Source organism: Trichoderma reesei (genome assembly GCF_000167675.1).
Source record: "Trichoderma reesei QM6a unplaced genomic scaffold TRIREscaffold_2, whole genome shotgun sequence".
In the NCBI taxonomy this organism is placed as follows: Eukaryota; Fungi; Ascomycota; class Sordariomycetes; order Hypocreales; family Hypocreaceae; genus Trichoderma; species Trichoderma reesei.
Window position 1 is genome coordinate 1,139,235 of NW_006711149.1, and position 16,959 is coordinate 1,156,193.

Here is a 16,959-nt window from a genome sequence, read left to right on the forward strand (position 1 = left end):
ACTACTACTACGACCATGTTGCTGGCCACCTGAACCACCCAGCCTCTTCGATTTCGTGTTGCTGCTGCTCCCTTGTCCCCTATGCATTCAACGGTTGATTTCCAATTCCCTCAGAAGCAAAACTGCTGACAATGAGCACATGGTCCTGCTGGGGCGCAAGAGAAAGAAACGGAAAAGAAGAAGAAAAGGAACGCATCACTTGTCAAGTTGACCCAGGATGTGATGAGCCAACACAAGAGCCGCGTCGATCCTTAGCGTTGGGGTTCAGGCACAACTGCATTCCATCCTCCCCGCTAGTATTATCGATGCAACCCCCGAGCAGTTGAAGCCTCACGTCAACCAACCCGCAGAAACCTGCTCCCCTTGCACGCGCATGTCCATCTTGGTGCCTCGCATGGCCCTCTGTACCTCATCATGATGCCACTTCTTATCAAACCCCCCCAATCTTCAAGGCACTAATAATAATCGCCTCGCTGGAATCAGCAAGGCCACGCTCGGGCATGAACTACCTAAGTAGTAGGTACAAGTATATTGCAAGGCTTCATTGGGCAGAGCGCTTGGTTGCATCAATGCGCCCGTCTTTTGGATCGAATCGAAATCGAACCGCAGCCCAAAAAGCCGCGTGATGCTTGCTGCCGAACCGTTTGAGCCCCTTGCATGCATCGGATCGGACTTAGAGCGCAAGCAAACATGGGCGCGGAATCGAGCAAAGCAGGCAAGCAAGTAGAAACCCAACTGGTGCCAACCCCAACGGCGTCATCGATGGTGCATGATGCAGTTCTGCAAACTTGCTACGTCTTAGTACACACATAGTACTGTAGTGACAATCGCCTCTCGCCCAATCATGCCCAATCACGCCTCCAAGGCACAATCATCATTGTCAACCGCCGTTCGCCCAAGCTGTTTGCTCATATCATGTCGATGACCAATACTATTTCATCTATTACCTGATGCACTCATCATGGAACCACATGCCTACAGGTAGTTCGTATGATCAAGATGCTATTCTGTTCATCAGCCAGTTCGAAGTCATCCGATTTTCTTCCAGATAGCCTCATCATACAGACATTCATCACACCGATTTCTTGCAAAGAGAACAAATGAAACATTGCACAAGTTTTGCGCTACAATTTGCTACATTTCACTTTTCCTCCCCTCCCCTCCTCTACTATAGTAGTAGGTATAGTAGATCTTTAAAGCTTCTCGGTCCATTCTTCTAGGGGGAAAAATAATTCATCCTCTTCTTCTTACATCTCCGTCCAACTCATCAGACCGTTAAGATCATATATACCTGACCTATATATATATACGTACAAACAAACATACAATGCATCGCCGCAGCCCTCCCTCTTCTCCCCTCATATCCCCCCTTCCCGATGCTAAGAAACACTGTGGCCTTCTGTCGTTTCCTTTCTTGAATTTTTTTTGTTTCTTTCTTGTTTCGTTATTGTCTTTTGTTGTTGTTACAAGTAGAGTAGGAGTTGATTCTCTCTTCCGCCAAACCCGCCCAATCCCATTCTCCCCTTAGATAACATTCAAAGGGGGGGAGAAATTCTACCAAACGCCCAGCTCATGCAAACCCCCTCCCCAACATGCAATCGCCGCCATTTCTCCCTCAAATTCATACATTGCACCTTGATCCCCCGTCAAATCTATATCAGAACGATGAGAAATTCAACATGTGTAGGAGGGGTTCTTCGAGAGTGCCCCGATGATGAATGACCCCCCTCGAGATTGCATGCAAGGGGATAAATGATAGAGCAAGTTTTATCCCAAATGCTTCGTCCAGATTGGTAGAGGCTGGCCTGGCATTTTCTCCCTCCCCTCCCCCCCCTTCTCTCTCATGTTCGCTCATAGACTCATGTCCAAGAGATGTCGTTGTTTTTTAATCGGCAAACATTGTCCTTATTCTCTTTTTTCAGTCGTCATCTTCCTTGTTCTCGGCGGCCTCGTCCTTGTCCTTCTTCTTCTGCTGAGCCTTCCACTCGCAGATCTTGCACGTGTTGGCCTTTGCCTGGTCAATGTTGGGGAAGACAAGGTCAAAGACTTCAGTGTACCAGCTCACGGGGTGGCCCTCGATGCCTTCCTTAATGGTCTACAAAGTGATAGGTAGTTAGCAATCTCCGTTGTTCATCCGCATGGGCCGACAGGATAGGAGAGATAGAGAAGATCAACATACCTGAGGAAGCTCCAACCAATCCGACATGTTGTCCTTGGGGAAAATAATCGTCTTGCACCCGGCCCTCCTGGCCGCCACCGTCTTCTCCCGCAGCCCTCCGATCCGGAGAACCTTGCCCGTCAGCGTAATCTCGCCCGTCATGGCCACCGTCGGGTCGACGGGCGTGTCCAGCGCGAGCGATAGCAGCGACGTCGTCATGGTGATGCCCGCAGAAGGGCCGTCCTTGGACACGGCGCCGTCGGGCACGTGCAGGTGCATCTTGGCCTTGTCGAAGAAGTGGTTGTCCGGGAAGCGGTTGACCATGAAGGACTTGGCATACGAGTAGGCAATCGTCGTCGACTCCTTCATCACGTTCTTGAGGTTGCCCGTAATCTCCAGGCCGGGCCGTGAGCTGGGCCGGAGCGGTGCCTGCAGGATCGACTCAATGTACATGGCCGCGCCGCCCATCTGTGTCCAGGCCAGGCCCATGGACACGCCGGGCGGGCTCACGTCGTACAGGCGATCCGACGTGAATACGGGCGGTCCAATGTAGTCTGTCAGGTTGTCCTTGCCGATGGTGACGTGGACGCTTTCCGGCACTTTCAGCGCCTTGCGTGGCTTCTCTGTGGTTTCGTCTTCGCTGGCTTCAGTAGCAGTCTTTTTCTCGGTACCCTCCTCAGTCTCTGCAGCAGACTCCTTGGCCTTTTCCGCCGCAGCTTTGCCTTCCTCCGTCAGAGCCTCTTCTTCGGGCAAGGCATCCTCTCCAAGCTCCTGGACAATCTTCAAGGCGGACTTGCGGTAGACCTTTTCAATCTGCTTCTTCAGGTTTCGGACACCAGACTCGCGGCAGTACGACTTGATGAGCTCTTCGATGGCTTCATCCGTCAGCTGGACGTCCGCATCCTTCAGACCGGCAGCCTCCTTGGCAGCCGGAGCGAGGTACCGGTTCGCAATGGCCTTCTTCTCGTCTGCGACGTATCCAGACAGCGTGATGAGCTCCATGCGATCCAGCAGAGGTCTAGGGATGGTATCCGTCATGTTGGCCGTGCAGACGAACAAGACCTTTGACAGATCAACCGGCACGTCCATGTAGTGATCCAGGAACGAGCTGTTCTGTTCAGGGTCCAGCAACTCCAGCAGAGCCGATGAGGGGTCTCCCTGGTAGCCTCGCCCAATCTTGTCGATTTCGTCAATCAGGATGAGGGGATTCTCCGTCTGGCACTTCTTCAGTGCCTGGATGATCCGACCGGGCAGAGCGCCCACATACGTCCTTCGGTGGCCCTTGATCTCCGCGACATCGGTCAGACCTCCAACACTGAAACGATAGTACTCTCGGTTGAGCGCGCGAGCAATCGACTTTCCGATACTCGTCTTGCCGACGCCGGGAGGCCCAACGAAGCAGAGAATCTTGCCCTCGACGGAGCCCCGCAGCTTGCCGACAGCGATAAACTCGAGAATTCGGTCCTTGACGTCCTGCAAGCCGTAGTGATCCTCATCAAGAACCTTGACAGCGTTCGGGATGCCAAAGTTTTCCGCGCTCCGCTGGCCCCAGGGAATCTGCGTAAGCCAGTCGAGGTAGTTCCGTGTAACGTTAAACTCCGAGGCCGCCGTCTCCAGATGCGCCAGCTTGTTGATCTCCTCATCAAACACCTTGCGCACGGGTTCAGGCATGGCCAGCTTGGCAGCCTTCTCCTTGAACTTCTCCACGAGCTTGTCCTTGCCGTCGGATTCCAGGCCGAGCTCCCGACGGATGCCCTTCATCTGCTCCATGAGCCAGTATTCCCGCTGGCGTTTGCTAATCTTATTCTCGACGTCCTTGGTAATCTTGGACTGCAGCTGCGCGTTCATGAGCTCCTTCTTCAGCACGACCAGAGCCTTTTGCATCCTCTCCTCAATGTTCATGCAAGCCAGGACCTCTTGCAGCTCGTTCTGCTCGCCAGAAGAAACGGCAGCGGCAAAGTCGGCAAGCTTAGCCGGCTCCGAGGTGACGTTCCCCGTAGACTGGCTCATGGAAAAGGTAGAAATCTGGTCGCGGAAAAGGTTGTTCATCGTGGCCACCTCCTTGAAGACATTGACAATCTCGTTGGTGATGGCGCGGATGACGGGGCTCTTGGGGTCGTAGGGCTCGTCCGCCAGGTTCTCCACGTTGACCAGGCTGACGGGGTATCTCTTGAGGAACGACGTGGGCTCGTACTTGTCTACCGCCTGCTCCGACTTCTTCTCCACGGCGCTCTCCTCGAAGCTCGCCACCACATCGCCCTTCTTTTCTTGTGTATCCTCCTCGGTCTTCTGCGGTATCGGCTCGGGCTCGGGCTCCGTCTTGGATTCGGCCTTGTCGGCGTCCTGCCCTCCAGGCGCAACCAGACTGGACAGCTTGATTCTCCGGTGAGGGTATAGAATCGCCGTCAACGCACCCTCCTGTCCGTGAATGGGGAACGCGCTCGTGATTTGCGCAAAGACACCAACATCGTACACGTCGTTTACGTTTCGAATAACGTCGTCGTCCTCGTTCTCGTCCTTGAAGAGGAAAGCTCCGACATACGGCTGGCCACGCTTAATGGACTCGGTGATGGCAGTCGCGACATTGGGATCCTTAATCGTAATGGCCTTGTAGAAGCCCGGAAACAGCGGCCGCCGGGCAATGGGGATCGCAAGGACCTGCGGGTACACCTCTGGGATGACGGGCTTGGACAACGCCCTCTCGGCAGACTTGCGCCCTCGCTTCCCGCCATCACCGCTGGAGCCGTCGCCGCCTGCGCCCGACCCGGCACCGGCAGCGCTTCCGGCAGCACCACTGGGCTTCCCGTCTTCCGACTTTCCGCCCTCACTCTTTGCAGCCGAGGCTGTTGAGTCGGCAGTAGCAGCTTTGGACTCCTCCTTGGCGTTCTCAAGCTTGGCCTTTGCCTTTGCCTCGTCCTCTTCTTTTGACTGCGGCTCAACGGCAGAGTCAAAAAAGTTGCTACCCTTGTCCTTTTCCTTGCCTAGCCGTGCGCTCGTCGACAAGGCTGCCGTCTGCACCCGCGGACGCGGTCCGGGATACCGACGGCCGGCGATGTGTGTGGCGCGCAGAGCCGAGCTCAGTGTCCAGGCTCGGGGGATCGAATCGGCCAGCGTGCGGGCGGGATGCGCCGCTGAGCGCTCGAGGATGAGCCGCCCAGAGGCTCGCGATCGGGGGAGCATGTCGAGCGGTGATGCTTTGTGGTGGTAGTGGTGGTGGTAGTTGTAGAAGTCGCGACGGTATTAGAAATCCAGATCTAGCCGAGGTGATGAGGGAGAGTCGAGAAGACAAAATGAATGGACAGGCAGAAGAGAAAGATGGACAGGAGGAGAAAGCCCGCAGCAGTTCTTAGCAAGCCCGCAAGAATCTGCCTGTCGTGAGCATTGCCCGGGTCGTTGGTAAAAGAAGAAAAGAGAAGGATGTCTGGGACTGAGTAATACCAGACAGATCCTGGACGGTGGTCAAGCAAAGGAACGCCGTTAATAATCCAAATCGGAGGCCGAAGCTCTAGGCGGCATTTGGCTACGTCAAATTCGAGGGCCTAGTACCTTCCATCGGCTGAACTGCGGGGACGGTGGTGGCGTTGTCTGTTCGTTCTGGTGCCTTATCGCGTATCCGGTACTTGGCGGGGTAGGACGACGCTTCATGCGAAGAGGGTAGATGTACCTCTTGGAGGGGGAAATTTAAGGCAAGGTACCTGACCTTATCAGATCGATTGGGTGGCTGTGCGGATTGAATCTTGTATTGTACGAGTCTCTTTACATACATGCAATTGGACTTCATCTTGTATCGTCTGGGTTTTTCTGAGCTGAGAAGGTTCGAATGTGCTATACTTATAGAATGTCGTTCTGCCAGACACCAGCGATAAATGACTTCAACATCAGAGCGGTTAGTGGGGCAGGTCACGAGGGCATCACTTGAGACCGTCTGACATGGTAATAATGGTGATGGCTGAGATTACTTGAACCACAACTTGCTAATAGGCCACACAACAATAGCAGATATAGATTGAGACCAAATTATCGTTTATACACACGTGGACCTTGATGCCTACTATCGTCAGTGACCAATGCCCATCAGTCCCTCAGGCCCTGAATATCATGCCATCTCCCGGGTAGGTATCAATGTGTCCAGGTGAGCAAACACAATATTGATCAGTCTCATATTCAAACAGTAAATGGCAGAGGCCTCCTTTCTAGAGATATATGCTCATCATTCATGCGTGATATTTCCTACTATACATAGATACCCATACACGATACCCATCCCATCCCATCCCCAAATTACAAGTGTTGCCGAGCCATAAGTCTATGCAATGCTTCAGATCAATATACAAGCTACCCCCCGTTGCTCCCCAGAAAAAAACTCGCTTCACTCGCCTCCGCGATCATCCTTGCCCGCAGTCGTCCGAGGTGTCGTCTTCTCCGTCTGAGCTGCAAGCACCCTCGTTCCACGAGCTCGTCTCCTAGACACGCTCGACACCACTCGCAACGAGCTTCTCAAACCCCGTCTCTGCTGGCGTCTAGTCCGCTGGGACCGAAGCTGTCTCTCCAAAGACCTCTTCATCCGCTTGAGCTCCGAATGCGAAAAGGGCCGTAGCAATTCCATGGCCTTCTTCCTCAGACTCGCTCTGTGACCATCCCACCCAGGAGCGAGATTCTCAAAGTCCGTGTTGGTAAAGGCGAAATGCAGACGAGGATACTTCCTCTCAATCTCCCTCAGCTTGGCGGAGACATCGGCTGACCAGGCGGCCAGCTTGCGCAGATTCAGCCACTGGCGCTGCAAGCTGAGAACCGCCGCATTCGACGCCTGCAGCACGCGAGTGTTCCTGAGATGGCGGCGCTCCTGGAGGCTCCTCTTGCCCGGGTTCCACCCACGCCAGCGCGGCATGAGCATGGTCTCGCACCAGCGCATCGCGGGCTCCCACTGACCCGTCTCGGCCAGATACCGAATCAAGAGGTTCCAGTTCTTTCTCGTCAGCTTGAAGCCGGAGGAAGTGACCTGCTCGACACATCTGAGCAAGCCCTTTCCGTCCATCTGTTCTCTGTATGTCCTCGCCATGATTGTCATCGGTCGGGAGATGTCGTACTCGTGAACGGGGTAGATGCCCGCCGCTTTGCGATGCTTGGCTCGGACAAGAACTCTGTTCCACATCTCGTTCCACATTTTGTGAATCTGGCGGAACTTCCTGTCCTTGAAATAGCCCAGCATCAGCGCGGAAATCACCTCTGGCGGGAACGGCTCGCCGCTCCTATGTTTTGGGAACATGCTGCTGTACAGGCTCATGACCTCCTCCGCCGTCTTAAAGTCTCGCAGCTCGACCAGAAGCTTGATGGCACGGCCAATGCTCTTGGTCTGCTTCTTCAGGTGCCGGATGTCGCCTGGAAGCGTCGAGACGGCCCGGGCATCTCGTCCTCTGGTTTCGTGGACCAACATGGAGCGCAGATGGCCTACAAACTCTTTGCCAAGTTGACGCGTCCTATCCGACGATGGCGTCTTTCGATACGAAGCCTCGGCCAGGGCTACCTTGGCGTTGAAGTTCATTGACTGGCCGGCTTTGAGCAAATGCGAAGCAAGAAGCTCGACAAGCCCAAGCTCGCCAGTACGTACGGCTCCGGCCATGACCACGGCGAAATGCTCCGGCCCAACCGGAAACAGCTTCTCCTTGTAGGCCGTCTGCAAGAGCCGGTAGGCAGGTTGTACCTGGTCTACCCTGACGAGGGCCTGCAGAAGGAACTCATGCGTCTGGTGGTCCCAGGCGAGATCGAACAGCTTCATGGCTTGTAGCAGCTCATAGCACTTGGAAAGCTTTCCTTGCATTCCGTTGAACAGGATCAGCTGGTTCCAGATGGCCGTGCTCGTGGCGCCTCGTTCTGCTAGCTCCATGCATATCCTCTCCGCCTCCAAGAGCCTATCGTTGCGGCAATATGCCATGACCAGGGACATGGCCATCTCTTTCGACACGGGAATCCGATCCTTTTGAGAGCGGTTAAAAAAGCCAAGCGTTGCTTCCAGGTCGCCCTTCTTGGCAGACATGGCCATGATGTGGGCATACGTAAAGGAGTCGGGACGGTACATGCCGCATATCTCGTTGAAGCAAGCGACGGCTCGATTGTAATCTTGCGCTCTCATGTAGCACTTGAGCAACGTGTTCCATATATCCAAGTCCGGCTTGACGCCGTGCTGATCCGTCATGGCTCGAAGCTCTTCTTCGGCCTTGGCAACGTCACCAACCTGTGCATAGGCATTCATCGTGCTCCTAAACGCCCTGGGCTTTCTCAGCATGCGTGGGTACTTGGCCACATACCGCCGCCATAGCCGTTGTACGGCCTGGGTGTCGCCCACACCTGCATAGAACTTGAGAAACTTCTCGTATCCCCATTGATCCAAGTCTCCCCAGGCGCGATGCCAATCTTGGTAGATCTCTTCGAGCGCCGCCGTGCCAGCTGGATAATGCAGCTCAAACATGTGCTGAAGGAGCGAGATGGGCGGATGCGCGCCGGGAAGCTTGCGATATGTCCTGTACAGCTCCGACAGCCAGGCTACGCTAGATGTCAGCTCGGTTCTGCCCTGCCAGGTCTCCAGAACGCGGAGAAAGTAATGCTCGTATAACTGATGGTCGTTGAAAATTTCCAGAATAGCAGCCGCCTGCCTTGGCTGACAAGGCTGGGCGAGCGCTAGCTCTGCCATTTTTCTTCTAAGAGCCTTGAGTCCCAGCCTGGTGGTCTCATAGATATTGATGGGGCGAATGGCCTTGAGGCCGTCGGAGGAGAGATACTGTTCGAAAGCAAAGAATAGCCTGTCCAAGCCAGGCAATGTCTCGAGCCGCGTTAGGCGAATGGCATCCGGTCGACCAGCAGGCTCAAACTTGAGGCGAGACGCATAGAAATCAAGCCACACCCCTATGAGCATCGGCCACTTCTCGTTGGTAATGATTTCCGCCATGACATCCTCGAGACCGCCAACCAGACCCTTGAGCTCCATGCCAGCCTTTAACCTATTGATAGCATATTCCAAGTCGCCGGATCGCGTAAAAGCCAAGACACCGGCAGCAAGAAGCTCATCATCCCAACTGGAGGTCGGAATTTGACGGAACAGCGAGATTGTTCTCCCCACCTCGACTATGCCGCGGGATTTGGAGAGGTAAAGGACCATGTCGCGGCGGAAATCGAGCTGTTGGTGTCCGTCCAGCCTGCAGTATAAGTCCCAGACATCGTGAAAGCGCTCTTCGCCTTGATGCGAAAGCATATCCTGTAGTTGTGCGGCATTCGACTGCAGCCTAGACACGTGGTCTACGCGCACGGTGGTTGAGCTCTGAGAGTCATACTCTGAAGAGGCAGCATGCGAGTGACTGTCAGAAGTGTGTGAAGCCCGTGCCGCAGTTGCTCCATCATCCCGCTGGTATGCCTGGCCCCCCGCCGCCGAGGAAAAGCCTTCCATCGATGGCGGGGTCGAAGAGGTGGGATGCATGACGGAGCTTTGCGAACCATGCTCAGCAGCGGCAGTGGAAGAGGTGAAGTGCCTCCGCCTAGCAGCACCGCCGGCATGACCTGCATCCTGCGGCCGCGGCAGCCCTGGATATAACCTCCGCAGCAGTGAATATGTGGCACTCGGATAGAGAAAGTCGAGCAGAAAGGCCGAGGCCACCAAGCCAGCCTGCAGCGGGCGGGTGGCATTCTCGGCAGGTTCCGCCTCGGGGACGCGCCCTATGGCGGGCCAGATGCTGGAGAGCTCAATGGCAGACGCCCCATGCTGCCAGAAGCCCGTGTGAAGCTGGCGGCTGCGCTTGGTCGAGCGGGTCGGCTTCGGAAGGATGCGCTGGATGTTGCATGATTCCAGACTCGCGGCCGCGGTTCTTTCGAGCATTTGGCCTAGCAGGCGGCTCGGTTCGCGGACGGCCTGCTAGCTGTGCGATGGACAAGGGCGCCGAGGCCAAATTGGCATGCCTCGGACAGGCAGCCCGGGTCGTGGAATGGGGGTTTTTTCGATGCTGGTTCAGGCGCAGATGGCTGATGTGCGGCAGGCGGGCCAATCGTCGCTGGAGTGCTGGAGATGTTCGGATTGGAGCTGCAAGGGCGACATAGCATTCAATGGCGCACGAGATGCTGCCCGAGTATCTGCGAGGCCGGGGCGGAGCGTGAGAGATTCAGGGCCTGGACGAACACAGACGCAGCCGCATCTTCACACTTTTCAATGATGGGCTGATCGAAAAAGATGGTGTCGAGCCAGAGGTCCGGGTGGGTCGCCGAAAACAGCAGCGGGTTTCGGCTTAGTCATCTGGCAGAGCTCCGGTTGATAACGTTTATCGGACCCCGCTTTATTTTTGGATGGAAGTCGGCCATTCATTCAATTGAGCTTCCAATTTAGCCAAGATTAGTAGTACTCACATTGCAGATGACATTAAATGTCTTGGAGTCCTTGGAGAGGAGATGATGTCGAAGTGAGAGGATGTTGCCTTGGTAGGTGGATTGTAGTCCCCAGGTCAAGTATTTGATCTCTATATCTAGGAGAAATTGTCAAGATGATTGATGTATTGCAGACTATTAATCAGGTACAAACACACACCGCTCCAGAGGGTGGTTTTGGCTTCCCGCCGTCATGGACGGGGGCAATGCATGGCAAGCTTCCATTGATATAACGCCTAAAGCAGGGGAGATGAAAAGCGAGATTAAAAAGAAGAAGAAAAAAACATCGATCAATGAAATAAAACCAAGAGAACACCAAGCAAAGCAACATCCCAGATCCATAGCTGTCCCATTACTTCAGTCTCAAGTGTAATTTCCCATCTGTTGCCGTTCCATCCACAACCCAAACAAAGGAAAGTGTATCTTTTGGTGGAAATCCCCCTTCGTGGTCGTCATATTACAGGTATCAATTGCCTCCATCAAATAAATCCAGTGCCACTGACGCTCATGCAAATCACAAATGTATCATTCTGTGACAACACAATATTCCCATGTCAGGAAGACTTGCCGTGATCAGGCTGCTCCTCGTCCGACAGGAATACCTCGTTTCGTAGGCTGGATAGGTGGTCGACAGGTCTGTGGGGTTCCTTGTCCCTCCGAGGCCCGCGGCTTCGGCTCCTCATGCGTGTCTGTGTGTTGTGTAGGACTTCCGAGTTGGCGGGCGATGCAATTCGAGAAGGGCAGTGCTCGCGGCGCTTCTCTCGCAAACGGTTGTGCAGCATCAGTCTGTTGGCAGAAGGCTTGACAGGGGAAGACCCCCGAGAAGCGAGGCTGAAGGGCGAGACTGAGCGTCGACGAGAGCGGCCTCTCAGTGTGCTGGATTCGTCGGGACGCAAGTTTTTGGAGTTGGAAATGGGCATGGTGCGGTCACGCGTGCGCCCTCGAGAACCATCGTGCTCTTGTGGGGGAATGACGGTCATCTTGATGTTGTGGAACGAGTCGGTAGTAGCCATGGCGACAATCTGGCAGAGTTTGGAGTTCAAGGCGTTGCGGTGAAGCTGGAGAACGGAGGGTTCGGGAGATTCAAGCCCTTTAGAAGAAGCGAAGAGAGTCGAGGGAGCAAGGGGGTGCCGAGGTCCCGTGCGTCGATCGCTCGCTTGTGGTGAGGAGATGGAGACTCAACTCTGGAATGTCTCGTGACGGTATCCCTCGTATGGAGAGGCGGGTATAGACCGTAATATGCAGCGTTGAATAGGCGGAGGATGGGATTCTGCTCAACCAGGAGCAGCCGCGGGTGATATAAAGGCGAGGACGGAGTTGTTCTGCACGAGCAGCAGGGGGAGTGGCATGAACAGGAGCCACAATATTAGCAATAGTGTTTCAAGCCCCCACCAGGACAAACGGCAGGTAAAATTGTCAGAGCAGAGGATCACAGAATTGAGGCTGCAGAAGAAGGAGAGAGGAAGCCAGGGGTTTGCCGGGAGGTCGTATGGATGGACTCAACTCGTGCTAGCCGGACGGAGCACGAGGGCAGAAACACTTTATAGAGGTCCGCGACACTCAATCTAAGGTAGGTAGCTGATGGCTCCAGCGCTCCAGGGTCTGACATGGGGGGGGCGAGGGTCGCTGTGCATCACCCCGGCAAGAGCCCGCGGGGGTCCCGTCACCTGAGCAGCCCGGATAGCGGTCGAGCAGTGCTGGGGGGCCCCTAATTAGCAGCGCCGCTAGCGCTGTTGGGTGGCCTGCAGTGGTGCTGGGCAGGCCCTTGGGCGCCAATCAGACGGGCTGGGCTTGGGCTTCCGAGGCGGCCGGACGAGGCCAGTGGCATCTCCTCCAACTTGTCTCATGGCGCGAACACGCTGGGGGGGACGAGATGCAACACACACACGCGACCAGAGTCCGGATACTGTATTGGCCAGCTCTCGTTTGACGTGTGATCGACGCATTGCCGCCCGGCGTGAGCCATTGGCCAGCCAGCGGCTGCTTATATGTTGATACGAGTGCATCAGCAGGATCCGTGATGAGGTATGTTGGAGATAACTGCACCGCACAGCCGTGAATCACCCCGTTGGGACTGGCTGGCAACAGAGCCCGACTTGCAGACGTGCAGATCGTGACACAATTCACAGACCGCACGAGCGCCAGTCACAGCGTCCGCCATCCAACAGCGTCCCTCCCCTCCCCAGCGCCATCTGCCGGCCCAGCGCCACTCGTCATAGCGTGACGCCGGCATGCAGAGTGGCAGGCAAGGGGGACAAGCAGCGGCATCGAACGCAGGGAGGAGGTCGAGATGCGAGATGTACGGCTTTGCTGCAAACAATGCGGCTGTGGCTCGCCTTTGGTCCCTTTGGCGACGATTGCGGGGGCCGAGATGCACGCCCAAAGCCTCGTACGAAAGAGGAGCACCGACGAAGCATTCGTGTCGAATTGGCTTTTGGCTGGGTGATTTGCTCGCATGTGTCGCTGCTTGGCCGGCGCCTTTGGTCTGACGATGAAAGAATCGAATCGAACTGGATCGCCTTTCCCCCGCTTCCTCTGCTACTCACCACCGCTATGGACGAGCGCCATCACCATCCATCCATCAGGGCGCTTTAGCCATCGATGATACGCTACCTACACCACCATAGCTGCCACCACTACATACCACCAGCACCAACCTTGATGTTGGCCAGGTGGCGACACACTATTACATACTGACGCTGGCTTTGACTGGTCCGGGCTTTGGTAAGACTTGTCAACACGGCCACGGCTGATGGGAACTTGACGGGAGCGACAGCGAGCGAGAGGCGGCAGACATCCCGACCGAGCTCTTGTGACCAAGAAACCTTGACACCTCCCCCGGCACCCGGTTCCAAGGCACTGGGAGGGCGTCTTGTATCAAGGGCTTCTTTCAAGGCTACTACTCAGCTGCTGTCCCAAATCTCCAGCCGGACGGGAATAGGTGCAGCTTCTCCACTTGGAACGAAGCTTGAAGCCTCTGATGCAGCCTTTGTGCTGCTGAGTAGAGCAGACAAAGATGATTGATAGATAAGCTGATAAAGAATGAGCCCAAGGTTTCGTTGTCCGGTAGCCACCAACATATTGACAGGTCCTCCGCATTTGACAGGAACTGTTTCTCCGGAGGAAGCGGTCGGAGGCGATGATAGCCGGGAGATGGACACGCGGACGTGCCTCACCAATGCCTCTCACTTCAGCAGCTGGGTTGTACCAGCAGGACCAGCAATTACTGCCATACTCTCTGCGCCTGTATGGCGACTGTCCGAGGGTTTCACCCAGTCTCCATCTTCTCCAAATGAAGCAAGGAATCCTTTCACCACCGCGAGATCGAGATGGCCGGCGCTCCACGACGTCAAGAGACAGGGACGATCAAACTGCAGCGTCCAGGGTGCCATGATAGCTCTCGAGACTAACATTAGCGTAAGCTGGGGTTCACCGAGCTTAGCTCTTCTGGCCTCCCTGCAACGCAGGCACCCTTCGGTTGGGTCTGGATGCGCCACAGCGTCCTCGTACTCGCGCAGGTACAGGTAGCGTCAAGCCAAGGTATGACCATTCCATTGTCATGGGCGTGAGCCCGGAGATGCAATCGGTTTGGCCTGATTTGCCTCCTGTTTGCCCTGATTGTCGGCTGTTGAGCGACCCGACCGAACAGCACGTGTGTTTGCTACTGTTACGCCGGATATCGACGCCCGTCGTTTCAGATCGGCTGGAGGGAGCGAGAGAGACAAGATAAGAAGGAAGACGGAGGCCCAGCAAACAGTGTATGTAGCTGTTTCTTGCGCCGGCCGCGTCACACAGAGCAATTGGTGATGGGGCCGATGAGCCTCTTAGCGCCCGCGTGGTTACGACCAGTGTGCCGAATAGACGAGCATGGAACGATTCGTACCCATGGCCCAATTGCTTCCAAGCCTTCCATTTGACTTCTGTGTCAACGGGAAGAAATTGGAAAAAAAAGATTGAATGGGTTCTCGGGAGCAGGGGCAGGGGGGGTTCTAGCTTCAACACGCGGACTTGGCCGTCTGGGAATCCATTCCGCGGCCCCTGTATTTTCCTGCTTTGTATAAGCCAAAGTCTTGGTGTACGGATACTGGACTTGGGTTGCAGAGTACTGCAATCAAGAAGCCGACAAATGATGCTCAGACGGCTTAATTACGGAGCGCACTATGAAGTTTCGGGCATGTGATGGCGAGGAACTACCATCATCATTTGATGGCCAGGGCTTTTTCTCATCACGAGAGGCCTCACTCCAAACAAAGTGAATGAAAAATGGCACCGGCCCTTTACGAGTTCGAGGTGTAGGCTTAGCCAAAGGCGATCCAGCCTCGACAATGCGTTTTCCAAGCCTCTGCAATGCCTCAATCAGTTTTGAGCTGCTATTGGCTTGGCTTCACTCGAAGTTTGCTGAAATAAACAACTGCAGTCACAGTTCAGCCAATCATTCTGTCAGCTTGCAAGCCAAAGCGAACCTCACGTCGTTTGAGATGCCGCCACGCTGCCATAATTCGGCGAGCCTAGACTCGATGCGGATTTTGAAGTTGATCACTTGAAGCCTGAAAAAAAAAAAAGAATCACATACCTTAGGTACATGTAGTTGCTTATAAAAAGTTCTCTTGAAGGACCCAATATAACCGAGACAAGACCAAACTGGTCCATGGCGTAAACTTAGAACAGCCTCCGCATGTAGCATCTGTAACTCGGGTGAACCTCGACAGAAGGGGATACAAGAATGAGAGGAACTCTGCTGCACTTGACCTCAATGCTCATCAAGACTCTGATGCAATGATCAAATATACACAGGGCGAGTCCATAACTGACGGACAGCGGGAGGAAGCTTGCTCGCGAAACAGCAGTGTCCGAGACGAGCTATGTAGGTTGTGAGTAAAAGAGGCTTCTCTCGAAGTGGCTTCTATTGTACGCTCCCAAGACCAGCTGTCTTTCAGTACAGAGTCACGGAGACTTCCATAACGCCTTATTGATCAGGCTTGACGGGCAACCCTCAATTCAACAAAGACAGCCAGCCATCTTTACAAGTTCCCGTAACTCTGAATAGGTCTCCATGTCCCAACCAGCCTGCCAATGGAGCAGCATAGTTAATAATGCCTAGTAAAATCCCGCCTATCAAAGCAATTTCCTCTGTGGCGCAATTGGCTAGCGCGTCTGACTGTTAATCAGGAGGTTGGAAGTTCGAGCCTTCCCGGAGGAGATATCCCATTTCTTTTGTTTTTTTGCTACCTTTTTGTCTCTTTTTGCTCTTACTGTGTTTGGACTTGTGTGTCAGACCAACCATCACCAATCCTTCTGAAACAATAAGGCGTGTTTGACAGGCTTCTCTAAATCATTGTGGGAGAAGATCGGCAAGAAACATCATCAGTACACTTTCAGTTCTCTTTCAAGCATTGCCACTATTGTGGACCGCAAGTCCAGGACTGCAAGAAGAATTCAAGCATCGCCACCAATTCGAGGGTAACATTAACGGCTTCTCTCTTTATATAGAGTCTTTCGGACAACGCAAACAGGCAGACAAGCAGTCATATTTAGACACTGTAGTGCGGCTCACCACAGGGTCAAGCTGCAACCCAACGGTTAGGCAACCACCGCAACCTCGAAAGGCACCCTTCTGCCTGCTAAGACATACCGAGGCTTCAACAGCAAGATACAGCCCGAGCAACCCACGATACTCAACGGTACATCTGCCCCTCGTCCACTTCCGGCCAGCCTTGGCTCGTTTCCGTGCTTCAAATGGCCGAATGATGCTTCCGCCACCCCACCGTCAAGCAGCGCCGACAAGTCACAAGGCTCTGCCGCTTGTAGCTCACTCGTATTGCAGAGGTAGCCGATGTGTCAAATTTGTACCTACCTGCCACATACTGCGGTAGGTACCCAGCCTGCCATCTCGCTCTATAAAAAGAGGACGTCGGTCGCGGCCTGCCAGTCCCGCACATCTGATAGGCAGACGAGGCAGCCGAGTCACACGAACCAAAAGGGACAAACGCGACATGTTCAGCCAGAGTCCTGTCAGTAATCTGGCATTGCCTTAACTCTTCCTTTCTCAGCAGCAGTTTGTGCTACTAACGCCAGTTACGTGGACTCTCATAATTAACCTTTGGCCAAGCTGTGTAACTCGAGGTAAAGCGGGTTAGCAGCAGCTCTACAGATACCTGACCTGGACCTGCTGGCCTTAACCTTGAATACCTTACCTTGCCTTGCCTTGCCTTTGTCGGAAGCTAAAAGGAAGGCGCATGTGTGCTCTGTAGCTGCTCGAGTTCGCTGCCTCGTCATCCTCCATCTTTTACCATCGTCTACCAGTTTTGACTCTTCATTTTGCATCGCACTTTCATCGTCCTCTTTGCAACAGCAGCCTTGGAGTCTGTGGCCTTTTGATCAGCGCAGCTCTTGTATCG

General features: G+C 54.5%; 2 protein-coding genes across 2 annotated transcripts; both read right to left on the reverse strand.

The window, feature by feature from the left end:
- Positions 1-1,918: 1,918 nt before the first annotated feature.
- Positions 1,919-5,338, reverse strand: TRIREDRAFT_103756 (uncharacterized protein; the record flags this gene model as incomplete). The annotated part of the gene is made up of 2 exons (XM_006962312.1): positions 1,919-2,095; positions 2,291-5,338. 2 exons carry the CDS (start codon positions 5,336-5,338, stop codon positions 1,919-1,921), a joined length of 3,225 nt encoding a protein of 1,074 aa, XP_006962374.1.
- Positions 5,339-6,527: 1,189 nt separating this feature from the next.
- TRIREDRAFT_74857 (uncharacterized protein) lies at positions 6,528-10,022 on the reverse strand (the record flags this gene model as incomplete). The annotated part of the gene is made up of 2 exons (XM_006962313.1): positions 6,528-9,554; positions 9,630-10,022. 2 exons carry the CDS (start codon positions 10,020-10,022, stop codon positions 6,528-6,530), a joined length of 3,420 nt encoding a protein of 1,139 aa, XP_006962375.1.
- Positions 10,023-16,959: the final 6,937 nt, after the last annotated feature.